Here is a 22,570-nt window from a genome sequence, read left to right as displayed (position 1 = left end):
CGGGTCATAAACGTCCGACACCCCGTTCTCTGTAACAAAATGCTTCCACTCTACACTACTTCAATAAACTCTTCACTATATATTCTCAACAGTCAATATATACAATTTCATAGTCCTTACATCCCCTTAAAATCCCGTAGATCTTGAAAATTTTAAATTAACAACAAAATTTAGTCATCATTTTTTAAAATTACTTTATTACTTTTAGTAACCAGCAAATAAATTTTTGAAAATTATTAACTATGATGCCAAAAATAAGATAATAAATACACGCAATCAATGCTTGTAATTTTGTCAAGCCACAATAGTGTAATTAAAGGGGTTGATTGAAAGTATGCAGAGATCGAATTTTAAAAATAAAAGATAAAATATAAATTATAAATAAAATGTGTTTTTGATCTAGTGAGAATGATATTCCGAGCACACACTTGGTGACTGTTGATGTATTCATAGTGTGTAACCCAACGGAACTGTATAAAATACTACCCCCCATTTTCTGTTCACTCACCAATAACTTATTGTAGCGTATTCTATTTTGATATGACGACATGCTGTTTTGTAGTGTACGTTTATTCAAGTGAATATGCTAAATTAGTTGAATTATAGATAACAATATGCATTTATTTGTCTATTTTAAATCAAATTTATCGGCTATATATTTTTAGAAATACATGTAGTAGAGACTGAGGCAAAATGAGATATCACTTTTTACCAAAAAAAAAAAAAATAATTTTTCGTTCGTAAAACGAAAAATATTTTTCGTTAATATTTATCTACAGTCTAGAAAAAAAGTAATTTGACTACCCCAAGTAGAGTGACCATATCGAAATTTTGACAAGAAAAAAAATTATTTGATGTTTATTGTCTAAGTTATTTTAATACACGGAGAGAAATGTTCCGCAGTATAAAGTGGGAAAAGTGATATTTCTGTTACATAAATTATTACACTACAGCATAGTAATTATTATGCTACAACATAGTAATAAAAATTATCGCTTGATGTCACTTTGAAATTAGTGACAAAGTACTTATGTACATCTATACCGCACGGTAAATATTATTATGTTGCCAAAAGAATATTAAAATTAAAAAAATTATTATAATTTATTAAAAGTATATTTTCTCGAGTCATAAATACAAAAATACATAAATTTAAAGTTTAATATATTTATATAAAAATATACAATTGATAAATAAAAAAGAATCGGAGAAATTATCCATACTGATCAGAGTGTGTACAGATTAACCAAAAAGTATTTTTAAATAATTCCACTGGTGAGTGGCGGTGGCGCTGACATCGTTACAATGAAACAACAACTACTAAACTCGGTAATTATTACAGTGCTGCGTAGATTCCGCTCCACGCAGCGAGACTGGTTAAAAAAATTATAAAATATCTTTTCTGTATAAGGGCCTGTGTATAAGAACTTTAAAAACGTCATTTTTAAATCTTTTTTTCTAAAAAACTAGACGGTGGGTCATATTCAAATTTTGAGAATACATAGATAAAGTATTTATTTACAACGTATCTTACTTTCAGATTTATCCAAGACTGATGATGCAGACCTGCTAAAAACTGAAGATCCATAACGTAAGATTTTCTTAAGAATCCTACTAGGGTATCTTAACCCTTAAATGCATGATTTATTATTTATATTGAAAAGAATATGTATTATGCGATGCATCATCGTATGGGGATTACTGGAAAAATAATTTGAAAAATACTTGTGAAATTTTAGTTCGTTTAATTAAGATACGCCTGTTTTCAATGCATAGATTTTTTTTTTTTAAGACAAAGGTGCATGACGTTCAGCCATTAGAATATTAAGTAAGCTGCATTCCTCAATATGAATTCAAGGGTTAAAATAGCAAACACATTACTCGAAAATAATGTATCGGTAACAAAGGATGCATCACATTAAAATATAGTGTGACTTACTATAAAATATGATACATTAATATTTACAAAATTTTATTTCTACGGACCAAGTACTATGCAGGAATGTGATAGTTGCTTTATTTTTCATTTCATGTAGTAATATTTTTTGTACGCATATATATAACCCTCACTTACATATATATTTGATCATAAAAGTCATAATGAGATACATTAATTTTGAGATATTATTAAAAATTATCAATAAGCTTACGATGAACAATAAGTGTTATGTATTTTTAAAAATATTTATAAATAGTGAATCTAAATGTAAACAAAAATTAGTTGACATTCAGCAATGAGTGTACGAAGAAAATCATGAGAATATTGTTATGATAAATTGTAAGCTCGTTGTGTCAGAAAGCATCTTAAATATCTACTTCTTCATCTTCTCATACTCCATCTCATTCATCATCTTCTAGATTCAGAGCTTCTTGTAGTTGCATAAAAATGTTAAATAAGTATGAGGAACAAATGTATATAAAATATATGTTTACATTTATATACGTTAAATGAAACTTATAAAAGTTTATATATATACAACATAAGTTGACTTGTTGGTAATAAAATTAACTTTCTCAAGAAACAGTAATCAGAGATAAAAATGCGGCAACTGTTGGTATTTACGCTAACTAATCCCTTTCAGCTTAATAACAAAGTTTAACTTTTTTTTTATTTCATGAATACTGAATATTTTATCATTCATTAGATATTCACAATTTTTAATAGAAGAGGTAAAATGGACAGTAGAAAATTTTTTATTTACTTTATTAATTATGGAAAAATAGAATCTGATCGAAACAAATCAGCGACTATATAAATAACATTAATAATAATTATGAAATTTTAATTTTTTTCCTAAATCCAATAATTTTTAGGTTCGCAATTTTTTAATCTTCGAATTGTTCGATTCAAATTTCGAGAAGTCTACGATTTTCGTGGCAATTCTTGCAGAACTTGACGAAATAAGGCTTTTTTTCAAATAGCTGTAACTTATTCAAAAATGGACTAATTCAGATGTTTTTTTTCCAAAATTTTCATCTTTAAATGTAGTTTTCGGAAAAAAATAAAAAAAAAATAAATTCACTTCTCTCAAAAACTAAGCGAGATATCGAAAAAATTGTATTCTTAAAAAAAGTCTTATTTTGTTGATTTCTATTTAAATTCACGGTCATTTGGCGGCGCCACGGAAACCGTAGAATCCCCCAAATTTCGAAGCGATTTTTTAAATACTATTCACACTCCCTTATAAGGAAAATTTCGCAGCATAAAATGGAAACAAAAATTTTCTTAGGACTAGAAAGAATTTTTTGATGTATGAAATTTATATATATAGATATGGAAGATCGGGGCATAATGAACGCCCCGGGACATGATGGACTCCCTAGAAAATTCTTCAAAAGAAAGTTTGTCTTGTCAAAATATAAAAATATTTTTATGAGTTTGTATATTAATCAAATTTAATAGTAATACGAGATATCTGAGGCATGACGGACCCCAAAAAAATAAAAAAGAAAAAAAAGTCACTTTATAATCCATAATATGGCATTTTGACCTCAAACGCTAATTTTCTATAATAATAAAAGTGTTTTGAATAATAATTAGAAACATGTCCCAGAAAAAGGGGGAAATCGGTCCGTGACATTATCATGAAAATTTCAGGTCAAAAATTATTTTCTATCCCGCTCGGATATGTCAGAATATTAAACATGATACTTAGAATATCATTAATGAGTTCAAATACGCAGTTACAAAAAAAATGGCCTTAGGTGTCAAAAAAAAAAAAAAAAAAAAACAATAGTCAAATAAATATAAAAACAATCTAAAGCTAAAGTTTTAATTCACATTTTATTTATTTAAGAATTAATCCAACAATAATCCAATCTAAACACTTGTCAATGCTTTCTTTTCATTTATCGGGATAAAGTGTAAAAAGACACTTTAGATAAACTTAAAAAAAATAATGTTGAAAAAATATATATATATTTTTTTAATAAAAATAATAAATAACGTATTATTTTTCTTGTTGTAATTATTTAAATAATAAAATAAGAATAAGTAAACTAGGTGGCAAATGGCTTTTGAATTGACAATCTCTTTACTCTTTAGAGAGTTTAGACAGGAGTTTATAGTAAACGATGGACGCCATGATATTTACGAGGCGACGAACTGTAAATAATAGTGTTTGCAGCAATTTCTTGTTTCCATTAGGTACACAGGCCTCAGGGGGTTAAATTTACCCTATCCCCCTGATGGCAACCCTACGTAATGCTTGTTGCCGTAATATAACTCTCGTCTTACTCTCTCTCTCTCTCTCTCTCTCTTCCTACATATATATAGATGGGTATATATAATGTAGCGGAGGAGAGAAAGAAGAAGACGGTAGGATGTGATTTAGTAATAAAGAGAGTGAGAAGGAAATACGAAACCATCCAACGTCGACCTTAGAATTCAATGATCAGAATCAAATGATCTGCATCAACGACCACAATAACAGCTTCTATCTGTACATGAAAACCACATTTTATTTTATGTTTTATATTCTTATATATTTGTTTACCAAATGGTAATCAGAATCACTTTTTTTAGAAGTAGGGCTTAAACGATTGATTATTAAATCAGGTTATTTTTTTTTAAATTAATAATTACTATTTGTATATTTCTACTGATTAGTTGACTAGAAATTTTTAAAATATTTATTTATCACCATAAAGGAAAAAATGAATTTATGAATAGCTGAAAATTGATTGGTGAAATTTTCACTAGTTCAGGTATAATGAATTATTAGGGAGCTCTATATATTATAAATAGGAATCCATGGAAAAAATTTCGTTGCCAATAACTTGGCACAGATTTAGATATAAATTTATGGGATTCTATAAGAATCTATGAGAATTAGATTGAATTCATCATAGGAATCCATGGGATTGCATAGGAACTCTTTTGGGTTTTCTATCAAGTAAGGAGATCCCATGGGGAAAATTATAAAGCCCTATAGGAATCCATAGAAAATTACTTTGTCAATAACTCCATGGAGATTTGCAAATAAGAATTCAGGTGAAAATTTATGAGACACTATAATAATTTATTAGAATGCAGCTAAATATGTAATAGGGATTAATGGGATTCCATACTCTTTAATCATGAATTAGTGAAAATAAGTGAATGTTCACTAATTCAAAGTGCAAATCGAACCACTAATTCCAAAAAGTGGTTCGATTGGCTCTCCGAATTAGTAAATAATCACTTTTTTATGTTTAGAGAGTAGGAACTCATTCTTGTTGGATTCCAAAAGATTAATGGAGGGGGGACATGAAGTAAATTATGGGGTCCTATCAGAATCTATAAGAATTTGGTTGAAGATCATACGACTCAATGGGATTCAATAGAAAATCATATAAATTCCCAAATGGAATTATAAAATGCTCTGGATTCTTACATAAATTTTAAACATGACATATATATATATATCCATAAATACATGTGACATTCACCCGAAAAACGTTTATAAATACAATAATTATAGCTAACATTTTTATGTAAAAATTAATAGTGAAATATTTTCCACGTGCGATCCTAAATAGTTAATTATTGTTCCGTATTTTGACTTAACCTTAAAATTTATTCTTTCAAATATTTATATATTAAGTAATAATGATCATTGTTTATGATAAAGGAATTAAAGTAATATAAGTATAAATAAGTAAACTATAAAGTATAAAATCCCATCTATACCGAACTGTAAAATAACAGAATTGAGTGTCTTAGATATCAGTTCGAAACAGCCATATGCGTCATACTTTTCAACTTTCTTAATGGCCTAGCTTTCCATTTTTATTTATATTTATGATATACATCCATACATCTGTATAAATTTTATTATTACCTTTTTCTAATATATATATACATTTTTTTTAAAGAAATATATAAAATTATAAAAAAGCAGGTTTATTTTTTTTTTATTACTCATTATCGAAAGTAATGAATTTATAATGCTTTAAAATAATGGAATTTTATTTTTTTGTAATTTTAAGGGATATGGAATATAAAAAATATATATAAAATAAGAAACTACAGTATCGGCTGTAGGTTTTATTGGACTTTTATTACATTAAATCGTAATAAATGTCCTCGTAAAAATTTCTCTTACTTATGTACTAAATATATACAATATATATATAGTAACGTATTATATATTTTATCAAATACCGTTGTATACTTTATATATATAAGAAAATTTTAAAATAATTTTACAAAATCAATGTTTATATTATTGCATGTTCGCAAATTTTTTTATCCCTTAAATAAATGAATTTTTTCTTCTTTTAGTAAAAGCAATTATTTTTGAATAAATAGTGTATGAGCAATGGATATTACTCGTATTTAACGCCAATATGCTTCTGTTTTATGCTCCGACGCTTCGCGTCTCCGTGATCGCATTTTCTTGAAATTGTCAGTTATAGAATAGAAGATTGAAACCCGGGATACAAAAAAAAAAAGCTAAAAATAAAAAAAAAACAATAATAATAAACAACAGGCAATATATAATGGAGAGGGGGTAAAATGAGACAGCATTCTTTAACGAAAAATTTTTTTTTTGTTTATCTACAGTCTGTAGGAAAAACATGGGAAAGTTGGTCACTCAAAATAGGGCGAGCTGTATAATGACTTATCAAATTAAATATTTAGGAAAACAATATTACAATTATGTATATAGTGACTCTGATATTTTTCTTAAGGTAACAACTGATTTGAAAATGATAAATTAATCATTGATAATTTATTTTTATTTTCCTCGCTGATTTAGTTTGCATCCCATACAAAAAAGAAGAATCGGCCTATTATCACTCTAAAACCAAGTGTGTTACAAATGTATTATTTTAACATGTTTCAAATGTGTGCTATGTTTAAGGCCATAAGCGAAACTATAGTTTTTTGTAGTCATTTGAAACACGTTTCACGATGTATTAAATATCTGTTAACACCACTACCAGTATTATTTTAACACTATTTTTGAGGTTAGATGTAATACCGTAATAGTATGACCGTAACCCTTTTTTTAATATTTAAAAAATAAATGTAAAACAAAAATTTTAGAGTCTCGATTAAAAATCGAATTTAACTTGGACTTAAATCCAACAACGCATGATCAGCAAAAAATAAAATAATAATAACAATAGTAACAGTAACAATATAAGAATAGACATACAATGCATTGTTGATAGTAAAAAAAAAAAAAATAACGCTTAGGGGTCATCTAACAATTCGCTATCGCCGATATTGCTGTTTGTATACCCCAGGCAAGCTATATTTCTATAGTCTCACCCTATTTTACTTTTCTCGCGTCTATTCATCGTTAAATAAATAAATAACATACTACCACCCACCATTATACGTCTTTCCGAAAACAATATATTAATCCAAGTAATTTTATTTGCATTTATAATTTATTTAATCTACCGGCACAAATAATTAATTATAGTGATTAGAAAGTAAAAAATTAATTAGTTTACTATTTATCGTAAATGAGTTTTTTTGGTATAGTATGAATATATATATGTATATGTATATGTATACATAATTAAATGTTATTATCTTGTTTAATATAACATCAAGGATCCGTATTAATAACTCATAAACCCGCGAGCGAAAGCAATGACGGAAGTGGCTTGGGCCAAAGTTAAATTAAATCATTACGCGAGCGCATCTAATATTATATAGTTTATCTAGTAAGACATTAACGGGATGAAATATAACACTTGTTAGTTGTGAAACTTAAAATCAAGATTTCGTGGTATGGTTAACTTCTTGACGTCAACACTTCATATATACTCCATCTAACCACTGCTGTTTACTCGTCTATGAAAAATATTTATTGTTATTATTATTAAAAGTTAAACTTTTCTACTTGCTTCTGATAAGAAATTTAATCATTTTCTTTATTTATTTTCAGGCTGACCAACTTAGCCCTTGAGAAATTTAAGATGAGTCGTCTAAGTTATTCTAGTGAGAAATCTTGTCGGCTGCCCAGTTGTCAGATTTTCAAGCTGAAAAATTTATTTCTTTGACCTGGCAAAAAAAAATTTAATTTAATAAAATAGAATAATTGTCATGTGTTCTCTGGCAGGCGATAGATCTTTTCAAAGATCTCATTTTTTTTTTAAACAAATTAGTTTAGCGGTTCCCGAATTATCAGACTAGTGTCTATAATCACTTCGCTAAATTAGACAGTAGTGCATCAAGGTGCAGTCTGTAGTTTGTATTTAGAGATTTTGTTTCCGAAAAAACAGCCGAAAATCCCAAGAAGGAATCGCCAATGGTATCAATTGGTCAAGCCTTGGGCCAGTTGTAATTTGCCAAGCCTTGGAAATGACCATGGGGACAGATCTGGTCCGAGCCTAACCCTATGGTTTGATTTTGATATCTCCAAGCCTTGAGGGTGACCATGGGACCAGACCTAATATTAAAACATTCTATAAAGTAGTTTTTTTTTAAATTACCTTTCTTTTCAGGCGGTCACACTGGTGGTATCCCTTATCGAGCTCTTCTACCCAAGTAGCACACTTGGTTTTGTGACATCTATAAAATAGGAATTTTGAGGCCGTTTTTCGACTATCGATGAGACACCAAAAGACGATACAAGTGATAACTAAAACTAAATTACAAATAATGATCAAATAAGTCATCTAAACAACTTTTTGATTGAAACTATTTTTGTAAAGCGGAAAAAAGAACACAAATTTCCTATGACTCCTTGGACCAACATCTGTATATCTTATTTAAAAAAAAAACTTAGCTTTGAAATAAAAAAAATTTGTCTTGCAGATTCAAATCAGTTTACTTGTTCCAAAAATATTGTACGACAAAAATTAGCTTACACATGAACGATTCACGGAGCATCAAAATGTCCATCTTCATTAGTGAATTTTTTACTTTTCATTTTCATTTCGCGAAAAACGCTCCGATATTCAGGTACATAAAATTTCAAGTTTTCATTGCGGAAAATCAAAAGGTTTTTTTTTTCAATTTCCACATAGTTGAGGTAAATAATAAATTTTATTATACATAAATTAATATTTAAAATTTTATTTATTAAGCCAGTGTTAGTTTTTGGTTTTTTAATAATTCTTCACTAAAATTGCCGCCATTTGAAAATTTTTTGTATCTAAAATAAAAAAAAAAATAATAAAACGAGTGCTAAAAAAAAATCCCAAGTTAATTATCTTAAAACTTATTTACTTACATAAAATTAAACTTGATAATTTCTTTTTCCGTTAAAGAAGGCTGAGTAGAGTCGAGGGATTTTAAAAGACACTCTTGCGATATTTTAATATTATTTTTATTCTTATTCTATAAAAAAATAATTTAAAAAAATTATTAAACCAAGAATTTATTGATTATTATTTTTTCTTTTTTTTTTTATTCAACTATTTAAGACAAGATAATTATTATGGTATTTAATCTGACATTATTATATAACCTATTAGATAAGGAATAAGACCCTCGACAATCATCCAGGCGTATATATATTATGGGATGAGGCATAACTGAGAGTGGTTACTTGGCATGCACTAATGAAGTTGCTAACGTATCCCCTAGTTATATTACATACCTACTTATCTAAACACTAAGTAACTGTATAAGATAACTTTCTCTCTCACTCATTTTCTTATACGTGAAAATTATTTATGTACTTTTTTAAAATATGTGTGACTTTTATTTTAATTTAATTTTTTAATAGAATTAAAAAATATAAAAAAGATTTGGGACCGTCGTAACAGTTCGGGACAATAAAAGTATTAGTCTCGGTTGACTGGGAGCTAGGAAAGGTATATCAGTGTGAAGAATCGTTATTTCTATCAAAGCAGATAAAACAATTATTAGTTACTTTTAGGGTCAGTTTTTCAGAGCGAATTCATTTTTAATCCGGGTTTAAATTATTATTGCTGGTATATGTATATATTATTAATGTACTTACTAAGATATATTAGTAATATTAATTTAAACCCGGTTAGAAAAACTGGCCCTTAATTTTTCAATTTTTGACATTCATGTAAAGAACTACTATTCAATTAATTGAATAAGTAAAAGATCCTAAGCCCGATTAGTAGCATTAGTCGCTCATTTTAATTGATTAATGCGTTTTTATACAAAAAAATTTCAAGTATAAAAATTATTAATAAATAATTATTTGTGAATCTAAAGGTACAGACATATATCTGATCATCGATGTCATCTTGGTTGGCTTGGACCTAAAAACCAAAGACTCCAGCTAATTTTATACGAATTTTATACTTTGTTTAATGAAACCAGGTCTTTTTAGTGAACAGCTTATATTAAGACATAACATTGCATCACTTCGTAATTATGATCGGACTGATACATTACAAGCGCCATTCGCGTACACAACGTCGTATCAGAAATCATTTATAGTAACGGGATGTAATTTTTGGAATTCATTACCCTTTGAAATTACATCTTCAGAAACATTAGATGAATTTAAAAACAAAGTATATATTTACATATTAGAAATTGAGGAACGTGAACGGCTATGAAATTGCGCTACTTATTGATACCTCGTTAATATTTATAAATTTTTGTAATTTACAATCGAGTCTGTATGAGAGAGTGTTCGTATGCTTATGTGTATATGTTTCTGTGTAATTTTACTTTTATATAGGTTAAGACATTATATATAATTTATATATATCTGTAAACACAGGGAGCGACTGCTCCATGATTAATAAATAAATAAATAAAATAAATGTATTAAAATATGACTATTAATGTAATTTATACTTTATTATAAATTTAAATTGAACTATTTTCAAAATCACGCTCAGGCTGCCATTTTTTACTTCCCGCTAAGAAAATTGAATATTTCCCAAAAAAAAAAAAAAAGGGAAGTTATTTATTTTAAGAGGATATATATTCTATTCTTTTTCTCACACACATGTGAACAAACGAAACGGTCCTTGTTGCACTTACATTAGCAAATGGAAATTTCAAATGAGCCGTTTTCAGATATAAACTAAAATGTCCGAACAAGAAACATTTCATTCGATAAATAATAACTTTACGCATCGTATGGAATATTTTATTTAATGATTTAAGTCTTCGTCTATGAAAACGGTTCATTCGAAAAGCACCTATTTCACTCTCTTAACGTTTGTTCGTTAAATTTAGATTAGGTTGAATATTATAAACTATTGACAATTCGCGCCTAATTTTTTTTAAACTTTCTTATAAATATTTTTTGCAGTGTAAAAAAAAAAATTTTTCAAATCAGACTATTTTATACGGAAGTCACCTGAAAGTTACTCTTTGTTTCAAAACCGACTAGACTATATAATTGTTGTATTTCTTTAAAAAATTTTTATTATTCTCATTGTGTATAGTAATTTTCAAATCAAAATACCTATTTGCTACAATTTTGAAATGACTGTATTGCCCCTAATTATCTAAACAATATGTTCAAATGCGTGATATGATAAGACAAATATACACACATACACAAACAATGAAACTGAAATGTAAAGTAAGAGTCTCAGGTAGTTCGAAAACTTTTTTTTTTGGGTTTAGGGTTAAGCAAAAGTCGTAAAAATGAGAAAATTCGTACTAGTAAGAGGTTGTAACTTGTACTTACTTTACTAATTTCAAAATAATTATTGTCAATGGCATTCATTCGTGCTTGAATAAAAACGGCATTCAAATCAGCTCCAGTAAAATTAATAGACATTTTAGCTAATAGTTTTAAATCAAAATCATCTTGATTTAAATTATGTTTAGTACATAAAACTTTTAATATTTCTTCACGATCATCCTGCAGAATATAATTTTTTAAATAAAACAAAAAAAAAATTTTAGGGTATTTTGGAAACATAACAGAAAGGTTTAATTACTTGTTGTGGTAATGGACACAATAGTGTTTTGTCTAATCGACCAGGACGTAATAAAGCAGGATCTAACAAATCCGGTCGTGAAGATGCAGCGACAATTGCGACCCCTTCTCTTCCTTCTACACCATCGAATTGTGTTAATAATTGATTTACAACACGATCTGTTACACCGGTCGAATCGTGGCCTCGTCTAAATGAAAATTATTTATTTTACTGGAAAAAATTTTTAACTTTGCTTCTCCTAATCGAAATAAACCAATTTCATTTACTTTACCTGGGTGCTAAACTATCGAATTCATCAAAAAATAGAACGCATGGTTTAGCGCGCTGTGCTCTAAAAATAAATTAAAAATTTTGTTGTATCTACAAACTTAACATAAATTGACGTTTTTCAAATAATAACAATCTCATTTATTTTTTAATATTTAATAATGTTATTTTTACGTAAATACTTGGGTCAAGTAGAATTATTAATATTAAATAATGATATACTTTTGAAAAATTTCTCTAACAGCTTCTTCACTTGCTCCAATATATTTTGACAATAATTCAGGGCCCTAAAAAATGTAAAAAAATTTAGTTAAGGTCCTATGAATGCTTATAAAAATCTGTTAAAATAATCTATAAATCAAAGCTATCAAACTTAACACTTAATTTTTTTATTCCAATTAAAAAGATCATAGTTTGCTCCGTAGAGAAATTACAACTTCACACTTTGAAATTTAAAAAATATAATTACTTAAAATTATGATCATATATGACCATGTCTAATCAGATATGACCATTCCTGATCATCTATGAACATGTCTAACCACATATGGATATGCCTGATCATATATAACCATATCAGACCATACCTGATCACATGCGATCATGCCTAATCACATATGGATATGCCTGATCATATCAGATCATTGTGGACTATGTCTGACCATATATTTATGGCCATGCCTAATATCATATATGATCACATGTGATCATATATTTTCAACAGATTTTTATAAACATGAACTTTATGTAAAATACAAAATAAATAATATATCACCTTAATATTTATAAAATTAAGTCCACATTCTTTAGCAATAGCACCAGCAAGCATTGTTTTACCAGTTCCCGGCATTCCGTACAATAAAACACCACTTTGCTGTTTTATCGGGGCATTTTCATACAACTCTGTGTAAATCAACGGCCACTGTAGTATTTCAACTAAACAATCTTTAATATTGTTAAGCCCGCCTATGTCTGACCAACAATGACCACTACCACTAAACAATGGTAGCGCATGCGAAGCAATCGAATTAAATCCTTCTAATGTATTAATCAAATCATCATTTGTCAAAACAATTTCATCATTACTGTTACCACTGCTATTTATTTTACGTTTCCAAGCATTATAACATGCTTTTTCCACAAAATCAACCAAATCTTGTAAAACAAAGCTCTCAGTCTTGTCGCCTAAACAATCCCAGATTATATTTGGACTCAAAAACAATCTTTTTTGGATTGTTTCATTTTTCATTATTTTACAACGCTCGTCTTTAGTTACGTGACCAATTTTAAGTACTCTTGTAAATAATTTCAATCCACGTTTTGTTTTCAACTGAGTACCGAGACGCTCGATATTCAAACAAGTTGCAATTAAACTAATACAATGCATTGTTTGATAATTCGATACAATGTTAACCAATGTATCAGCAATTCTTGTGGCATTTATCGAATCCGGTGAGTTTTCTTCATTACCCGGGACTCGATTGTTTGTAATACAATCTATATTATCAAGAAACAATATAGCCGGTTGATAATACAAACAATCGTTCGTTGTTTGTATCAATAATTTACTAACGACTTCAACTTTTTTGCTTTTTAATTTTTTACAATCGATTGTTTTGCAGTAATAATAATAAGGCGACTTTGACAATTGTTCGAACAATGTTTCACACAATGTTGTTTTACCCGTGCCGGTATCACCATAAATTAGTATATTTTGTCCGTCATATTTAAATTGTTTACTCGAGTAAGACTTCAGTATTATCGAACAAATTGTTTTGCATTCAGTAATTATTGTTTCCATTGTTTTTAATTTTATTAAATTTTTTGAAGGCTTAATTTCATCATCATTTTTTTTCGATTGTTCGTCAATTGAGTCTTTAATAATAATATTAACATTCTTAATTGTTTCTTTGTTCAATAAAACACAATGACAAGATGGCGTCAATTTAACATAAAAAGACAAATTTTGTGACGCTATTTTAGAATGGCTATTTATTAAAACACTTTGTTCGAATTGTTTGACATAATTTAAAAAACTTTCATTATTAATTGCATTGTTTGTCTTATTGTTTATTGGTATCAGTTCAATTGTTTCGCATTTTTCGCATTGTTCGATAACAAATCTATTCAAAATAACTTTGCTACCTGTTTGTACTTTCAATTGTTTCGCTACATTTTTTGTGACAAATACAATATTACGATCGATTGTTTCAAACAATTTTTTATTCTCGTCAAGGTGATCAATAATTATCATTTTAACAACTGACTTTTTATTATTGTCATCAAATAGATCATTGTTTGCATACAAACTTTCTTTTGTTTCGTTTAAAATATTTTCAAAAGTACAAAAAAAATATTTTTCTTGACCAATCGAAAACCACTTTATCGATTGTGACAAACTGATGAAAATAATTAAATCACAGTATATATCATGATCATTGTTTAGAAAAAAATTATCATTTTCCAATAAACAAACTCGAAACAATGCCGACATGTTTTTTATTTTATAATTTTCGAAAAAATTTTTAAACTCTGTCGGCTTGTTACTGACACTTGATAAATTATCGGCTGCTACAAATTTACTTATAGATTGAGGTTTGTTTACATAATTTGAAACATGAACTTCAGTAAATTGTTGCAATTTACCGTAATGATAATGAGGCGACATACTTTCAACAATTAATGTAACATTTAAATTTTTCGAAAGCCAAATAACGAATGGCTGATTAATAGCTACGATACTTATTTGTTGCAATATCAATTCTTGTAATTTGTTGGCGCGCAGTGACACTATTTCAAAATCATCTTTATTTTTCGGAAGTACATTAATAGAAGTAAGGATCGGTACTTCATTTCTTAAATTGACAGCTAAATTATTTCCTTCTTTAATATTGAACAATTGCGCAAATGTTGCATTAATACAAAATAAGTTATCGTTATAATTAAATTGTGAATTTCCATAAGAGAAATAATAATTTTTTTTTTCCGTCTCGTCATTATTTGTTACTATAATTACACTGACCTTTGTTAATTTTTTCGTCCATGAAGTTGGTAAATAAACAAAACAGTTTTTAACCGGAGAATATTTAACTTTTAATTGTTCAACTGACATATTGTTTATTATTTTTAAATTGATTTTTTTTTTGTTTATTTACTCGATTGAAATCGCAAAACGTGTGACCCGCACAAAACACTACAACCTTTGTTATGCAGGAGACCATAACCTAGAAGTTATGTTTTGACGTCTTCAATTTATAAACTACAGTGACATATCGAATGAAATTTCTTTTACGCGGGAAATGGGTAAACATTTGAAAGCAGTATTATAAAATTGAAAAAGAAATTAAGTGGCGAGGTGAGGAGCCGAAATAGTTTATTTTAACTTTACTAAGGGAAAATATGGATATTGTGGGATAATACGACCCATTGAAATTTTTTACGCGGGAAATATTTGAATGTATTTTTTAAATTTTTTAAAATATTATAGAGAAGGAATGGGTAACGAATTAAATTTTATTTCTAAAAATATATAACAATATAACAAGTGCAATAATAAAAATAATAATAGGAATAAATTTTTTGAATATTACAGCATTAACACCTTGTACACTTTGTATAACTTGATTATTTAAAATGAATACTTGTTTACTCTCTTCAATAAGACTTTGTTTGACATCGTCATCTAGATCATCAGCAACTTCGTTCATCGTTTTTCTTAATTTTTTTTTCAATTCATAAATACTTAATTCACCAAAATCTGTCACACGGTTGCCTTCTAATTTATCGTTGTCACCAGTATTAAATATCATTAACTTTTTTACTAGCTGTCGTTTTTTACGAAGTATTATTCCACCGCTCAGTAAACCCATGTACAGATGATAGATGTATGCAATTATTAATATAGGGTTATCATTTTTCAATTTTTTCAAATGATCTATATATTTAATGACTGCAGGTCTGTAATTATTTTTAAAAAAATCAATTAATTCATTTCAATATCATTATTCAATCGAAAAATCCTAATGTTGATAATTTATTTAAAATGTTCATATTAATATTAAATTTAAAATTTGAATGTTTAATCGACAATATAAATTTTACAATTCCTGGTATCGAATATTATCCCAACAAATTTGTTTTACATGAATTATTAGAAATTACTTACCTTGGACTATAACTTTTCAGCCAGTCTTTATTTAAATAATAATTCAAATCGTCTTGAATAGCTTGCGAACGTTTTAAATCATACAAAAATTTAAAACATTCAATTTTACTATGAATTTTTTTATCAATTGACTCTTCTAAAAATTTAAATATTTCATAGAATATTAATAGTCCATCAGCCCATATTTTATTATTATGTAATCCTGAATAAATAAATTCAATTTGTTTTTATTAATTAATTACTAGTTGATATAAATTTCTTAATTATTATCAGTTACCTAATGCCAATTTAGCATTTACTAATGCATCACTTATTGCATGAATTTCTTTAGTTGCTTTACGCATATCATCACAAAATGTTTTATTAGATCCAGACATTTTAACGAGCTACTAAAAAAAATAAATACGAAAATATTCAATTAGAATTTTTCTTTTCTTTTTTTTTATTTTCAATAAGTCTTGAGAAATAAAAATAAAGACAAAGACAATAACAAAATTTTAGGTTATGTTGTATTCTAAATTTATATAGAGTGCGTCATTTCAGAGCAACATTTTTTTTGCTTCATGTGGAAAAAATCAGAGATCAACACAAAAATAAAAATTCTCGTGCAAGAAAGAAAATTTTTTATCGATTACAGACTTCGCTCATTGAAAAATTAAAATCTATTTTCCATTTAAATAACGCGGGAAATTTTTTTTTAAGCTGTAAGTATCTTTAACTCGTTAACAGATCAATAGATCGAATAGACTAATACATATTTTTGTAGGAAATTGAACGCTCTACAAAAAAGGTTTCTTATCATTTTTTGATAAAACCATTTGTTCAAAAGTTACTGGAGTTTGAAGTCAAGTTGTAGTAAATTTCGAGATCTTTTTACTTTTCAGGCAAAACTATCAGACTTATCACAAAATGTAAAAGGATCTTTTTTGTCAACAATTTTAGTCTCTACAAATTATTATCGCTCAAGTTTTTTCAAAATCCGCATTGCTTTCTAGTTGTTTTCATTTTAATGTCGAGCTCTTGAAATCTATTAAAACACTAGTTTTTTTAAAGTTGTACAACTGCAACAAAGACAACTTTGTTCGTCCACTCGAGAGTGAAAGAAAAAAAAGAGAAATTTCCATAGATTAAATCATTGACTTTTTCATAAATTATTTGAAATCAAAAAAACTTTTTAATTTCCAATTAAAAAAAAAAAAATTAACTAAATTATTTATTAAATTATTTACAAAATAAATGACTGAATGAAATTTAAGAAATTCTGTATTCATTAAAGAAAAAATATTTTTTTTTTTTTACATAAAATGATAATTTATTAACTGAAATAACAAAGACAAAATATTATTATACAATTATAATAAACTACCAACTCTGAGATCAGAAAGTTATTACACAAAATAATAAAGATATCGAATTACGGGTAATTTACTCAATAAATATCACATGTATTTACTAAAATAATATACTTACTTAATAAAAATATTTTCATTTCTTTGTTACTTTGAAAAGTTATTTAAAAATAATGTAAAAAAAAAAAAAAATTCAATTTAATTTAATTACTTCATACTCGATTAGCAATACAATTTAATATCGCCTGTTTATCAAATTTAAATTGTGCCCATGCACATGATTTGTAATTGAATTTACAGTAATCGATGTCACTTTCACATGAATTATCATCGGAATTTATTTTCAATTGTGCAAAATATGACTCGATATTTTCGCTATTTAGCTCGTTACCTAAAGATAAATTTTTATTATTAATTATAGTTAATTTGTCAATTAATTACTTAATTAAAAAATAATGATAATAATTACCGTCACTATCAGATTGTTTTTCAATAGTATTTATTTGTTTGTAATAATGAAATTCACGAGGACTATCTCTTAATTGTCTAGCTAATGCACTAGATGATTTTTTAATTGACTTATTAGTATCATTATCACCGAATAAATTACGTTTTATTGCTTGTTTTGTTAAATTTTTACTATTATTACTGCTATTACTATTGATATTATCGGTTGGATTATTTTTTATTGTACTTTTGGAATGAGCTTGCCGACGATTGCGTGCTGGGGAAGTATTTGACTGACGTTGATTTTTTGATTCAATTGTGTTTGTCTGCAAAACAGAACAAGAAAATTAATAGCTGTCTCAAAAAAAAAAAAAAAAAAAAAAAAATAGTTTTTACATTATAGATTAAGAAATAGAGAAAATTCAAATTATCAGAAGTAGAAGTAAAAAATTAAAAATGATTGAATATAAAAATTTAAAAATCTGAGGAAAATATTGAAATTCATTAAAAAAACTTTACTCATAAAATAGTGAAACTGGAAATTTTTTTTTTTTAATTATTCAAATTAATAATTATTATTTATCTATTAGAAAGTATAGGCTATTGATCTCGTTATCCGATATAATTAATAAAAATTACCTGTAATGATTGCTGACGTTTATTTTTAACAATATCAACATCACCAAGTGATTTATGCCTGTTACGTTTCGACAATTGTTTTTCCCGTTGTTGTTTTTCAAAAACCCAACGTTTCATTCGTCTATAAAACAAAGTAATAAAAATTAATATCTAAAATTTTATGTGATACAAATTAATGACACAATTTTATAGAAAATTAAATAAAAAAAAATCTTTCAAAGAAATTGTCTATCAAACAAGTTTTAATTTCTTAAATATTGTATTTCGAAAGAATTTTTTTTAGACAATTTCTCTGATCTCGAATAACTATCTTATTCTCATATTTAAATCCTAGTAGCATTCTTAAGGAAGTCTTACGTAAATCTGTATCTTCAGTCTTCAGCAAATCTGCATCATCAGTCTTGGATAAATCTGAAGTAAGATACTTCGGTAAGATACGTTAAGTAAATCTGTAGCAATACTTGCTTAAGACAAGATACTTGCTTAGAATGCATTAGCTCAGACTTGCTGCAGAATTGCTTAAGATACCTGGACATGGCCACCCTTAAATCGTTACTTCATGATCCGTTTATTCAGCATGAGTATAGTAAATTCAATAGCGCTCACTAAATATTCGATATAATTTTATCGAGTGATAATATTATTAGTTTGTAGCACTTTAAATTTAAATGAGGACTACTGGGTTAGCTATAAGTACTGAGTGTTGAGCTTGAAGTGATTCGAAGAAAAAGAAACCCGATCTTAAGCAATTTTGCAGCAACTCTGACCCAACATTGATATATAGTAGATATATTGGTTAAGAATTGCTGCAGACTGTTTCTACAAATTTCCGTAAGTCTTTAAAAAGAATCTTAAGCAAGATTGGATGAAATCTTTGGCAAGTATACTTATGAAAGGCATCTTCAAGTCTTGTTTAAATCTACCGTAAGAAATTTGCTGAAGGTCATTCGTCAAGTAACACTTAAGACAATGCTACTAAAGAATATAAAATATAATTATTACCTGACAAATGGTACAACCATAAAAAAGGCATTGGGACCAACGCCCATTTTAACTTTGGGTGTCATATCTTTAGTATTATTTGGTAAATCATTCAACGAGAACCATTCAACATTTTTTATTTCTTTTCTCGTCAATGGCTGGAATTTAGTGTCTTTCTGAACACCAGAAATCATATACAATCTGACAACACGGTCATTTATGACCGATTCAATAAAATCATTTTTATCAATCAAACCAGAAATATCAAACCCCGTTTCTTCTAGTACTTCACGCACAGCGCAATGCGAGGGATCTTCATCTTCATTGACCTTACCTTTTGGAAAGCCCCAACTATTTTTCGACCAATAATTTTGTACCAACAGCACTTTAGACATATCTTCATTTAATACAATAGCACCAAAAGTTGGCACACTTTGTTTATATTCACGCCATTGTTCTAATATTGTATCCAAATGAGGTAAATGAGATCTTAAAAATGGTATATGACGGAATATGTGCATTGAAAATTCTTTCATATTACATGATTTAAGTTTACTCATTTCGTCAGCGCAGTAAAAGTCCAGGTAAAACCAATGGGCTAATTCTATTTGAAAACATATACGTACTAAATCTTTACGTTCGTCTTCCGGTACATTTATTATAAATCGGCTAAAATTCAAAATTACATCGTATTATTAATTAAAAGATTAATTTAAATTGCAATTATAAATGTTTTGTGTACCTGAAGATCGGAAAGTTTTTTGCTGACCGAAAATAAAAAAACAAAATGAAAAGTAAAAAATCTACAGGATTTATATTTTTGAAATGTTTCGCATACGCGCGAATATGTCAGCCGAAAATTACAGACTGACCCAAAGTACTTTTTAAGCAAATTTGTTTAATTTTCATTGCGCGAAAAATGTTCCGATTTTCAGGTACATGTTGAATATATTTTTTTGTATTTTTTACATTAAAAAAAATTACCATGCAGATAAAAAAAAATACAATGTAAAAAAATTTGAAATAATTACAATTGACAAGTAATTTTAAAGTATAAATTATTGATAATTAATAATTACTATAAATAACAATAAAACTAACCTGCTTAAATCGTCGAGTATATCTAGAGGAATAGTATGTTGGGCCATAGTATAGTTTAAAAAAATAATTTTATTGAAAATAAAATAGTTAAATTTTTTGAATAAATTGTTGGTGTGTTTAAATAAATTTAAATGTACCCAATTATTTTTTATATTAAATAATAAAGTTATCGGTTATTTTATTCTCTCGCCATCTTGAAAATGCAGGCACTAAATAACTATAAATATAAACTATAAATAACTAGAGATCACTAGAGATGTGTAATTACCGGTATTTTCACTTTATGTAACATGACCGTCACAAATACCGTCTTGTGATGGCCTATGACGTCACAAGTTTTTTCTTTTAGAAGAAGAACTTTTAGAAGTATTCAGCGGATGATTGCTGCCTATTTGTTCAATTTAGAAAAAAATATAAATTTTTTTTAAATATCATCGAAAAATCAGGCGAAAAAATGCAACAGTATTATAATAATTATTATAAAAACAAATGTGAGTTATAAATTTCTCGTTTTATCATCTAGTTCTAATTCTTACGATAAATTTCATACAACACGAAGCCTTGATTAAAAAAAAATGATTTGTAATGATTCAAAACAATTCAAAATGATTTAAAACAATTTGAATCCTCTAATATATAGATATACACTTTACATGGAGTAAATCATATTTCTTAATCAGGGAGGTTAAATAAAAATACACAATAAATTTTGGCAATTATTATTTTATTATTTGAAAACAATAGCTTATATGTATTTTTTAACAAAACAAATTATTTCATTTATTAATCGCTTTTCTATTATTGAATTTTTCTGTTAAATAAATTTAAATAATTTACTTTTATTTAAATATAATTTATTGCACGACTCATGATGCGAAGCATCAGAGTGTGCTTTACGATCGAAAAATTTTTTTCGCCTCACTTCGGCAACTATTACAATTATTTAAATATCAAAAGAGAGAAATGAGAATAATTAATTAACTACACATGCGGAAAACAGAGTGATCACTGAGTAAAAGATAGTAATAAGGAAAAGTCATTTTCAAGAAATTTTTTTCCTATAGCCCCTAATAGTAGCTTATAACCAGGTTGAACTGAATGTGGTTGAATTTTTGCATAGAAACGTATTGCAAAAAAGTCTAAGCCTACCCTGGTGGAAATTTTTCGGACTTCTGTCTTAATAACTCAATTCTAGAGTTCTAAGGACTTTTTCAGAGTTCCAAAGACTTTTTAAGACAGAAGTCCGAAAAATTTCCCCCAGGGTACTCAGACAAAAAATTTAACACGAATACAGTGTATTCGTACTTTAATCTATAAAAACCTTTTTAGTAATTTAAAGTCTGCCTTTGATAATTAATGATAAGTAAATATAATTAAATGATATTAATTAATAACATTAATTACAATTTGATCAATTGTTTGCAAGGGACGTGCAAATGACAATTCTATAAAAAAAGCAATCAATATAAATATGAAATACATATTTTATGTGATCCATCGATATTACTTGATAGCGATCAGATCTATCATATTTTCGTTTACGATATTTCATCAGAATTTTCGAAATTTGATACTTGATAAACCCACTTTCGAAAAACAATTGCAAATTTTTATTTACTTGTGGTAATATGAGCCAATTACGACGACTTGAGTAAGTAAGGTAAAGTCCTAAGATGAGTGGTTTTCTCGCCATGTGACATTTTTCGGTTATTAACGTTCGAAGAGTTTCTTCAGTCTCAGCAAATACGTCATATTTACCAAGTTGAGAACAATTCAAAATTTC

General features: G+C 27.4%; 3 protein-coding genes across 3 annotated transcripts; all 3 read right to left on the bottom strand.

Moving 5' to 3' along the window:
- Positions 1–8,981: 8,981 nt before the first annotated feature.
- LOC103577654 (peroxisomal ATPase PEX1) lies at positions 8,982–15,597 on the bottom strand. The gene is made up of 7 exons (XM_014445398.2): positions 12,881–15,597; positions 12,328–12,392; positions 12,110–12,169; positions 11,839–12,025; positions 11,583–11,759; positions 9,180–9,286; positions 8,982–9,101 (listed from the first exon to the last, which is right to left on the bottom strand). The coding sequence occupies exons 1-7, from the start codon at positions 15,215–15,217 to the stop codon at positions 9,029–9,031; spliced, it is 3,006 nt and encodes a 1,001-aa protein (XP_014300884.1). The 5' UTR covers positions 15,218–15,597; the 3' UTR covers positions 8,982–9,028.
- LOC106694308 (heme oxygenase 1) lies at positions 15,598–17,213 on the bottom strand. The gene is made up of 3 exons (XM_014445396.2): positions 16,548–17,213; positions 16,271–16,472; positions 15,598–16,062 (listed from the first exon to the last, which is right to left on the bottom strand). The coding sequence occupies exons 1-3, from the start codon at positions 16,645–16,647 to the stop codon at positions 15,612–15,614; spliced, it is 753 nt and encodes a 250-aa protein (XP_014300882.1). The 5' UTR covers positions 16,648–17,213; the 3' UTR covers positions 15,598–15,611.
- On the bottom strand, positions 16,639–20,998 carry LOC103577643 (m7GpppN-mRNA hydrolase). The gene is made up of 6 exons (XM_014445422.2): positions 20,788–20,998; positions 19,708–20,355; positions 18,706–18,826; positions 18,089–18,392; positions 17,831–18,010; positions 16,639–16,659 (listed from the first exon to the last, which is right to left on the bottom strand). Exons 1-5 carry the CDS (start codon positions 20,832–20,834, stop codon positions 17,832–17,834), a joined length of 1,299 nt encoding a protein of 432 aa, XP_014300908.1. The 5' UTR covers positions 20,835–20,998; the 3' UTR covers positions 16,639–16,659; position 17,831.
- Positions 20,999–22,570: the final 1,572 nt, after the last annotated feature.

The sequence above is a fragment of the Microplitis demolitor genome, chromosome 6 (assembly GCF_026212275.2).
Source record: "Microplitis demolitor isolate Queensland-Clemson2020A chromosome 6, iyMicDemo2.1a, whole genome shotgun sequence".
Taxonomy (NCBI): Eukaryota; Metazoa; Arthropoda; class Insecta; order Hymenoptera; family Braconidae; genus Microplitis; species Microplitis demolitor.
Note: the sequence above shows the minus strand (reverse complement) of the source record. Positions and strands in the feature narration are given on the sequence as shown.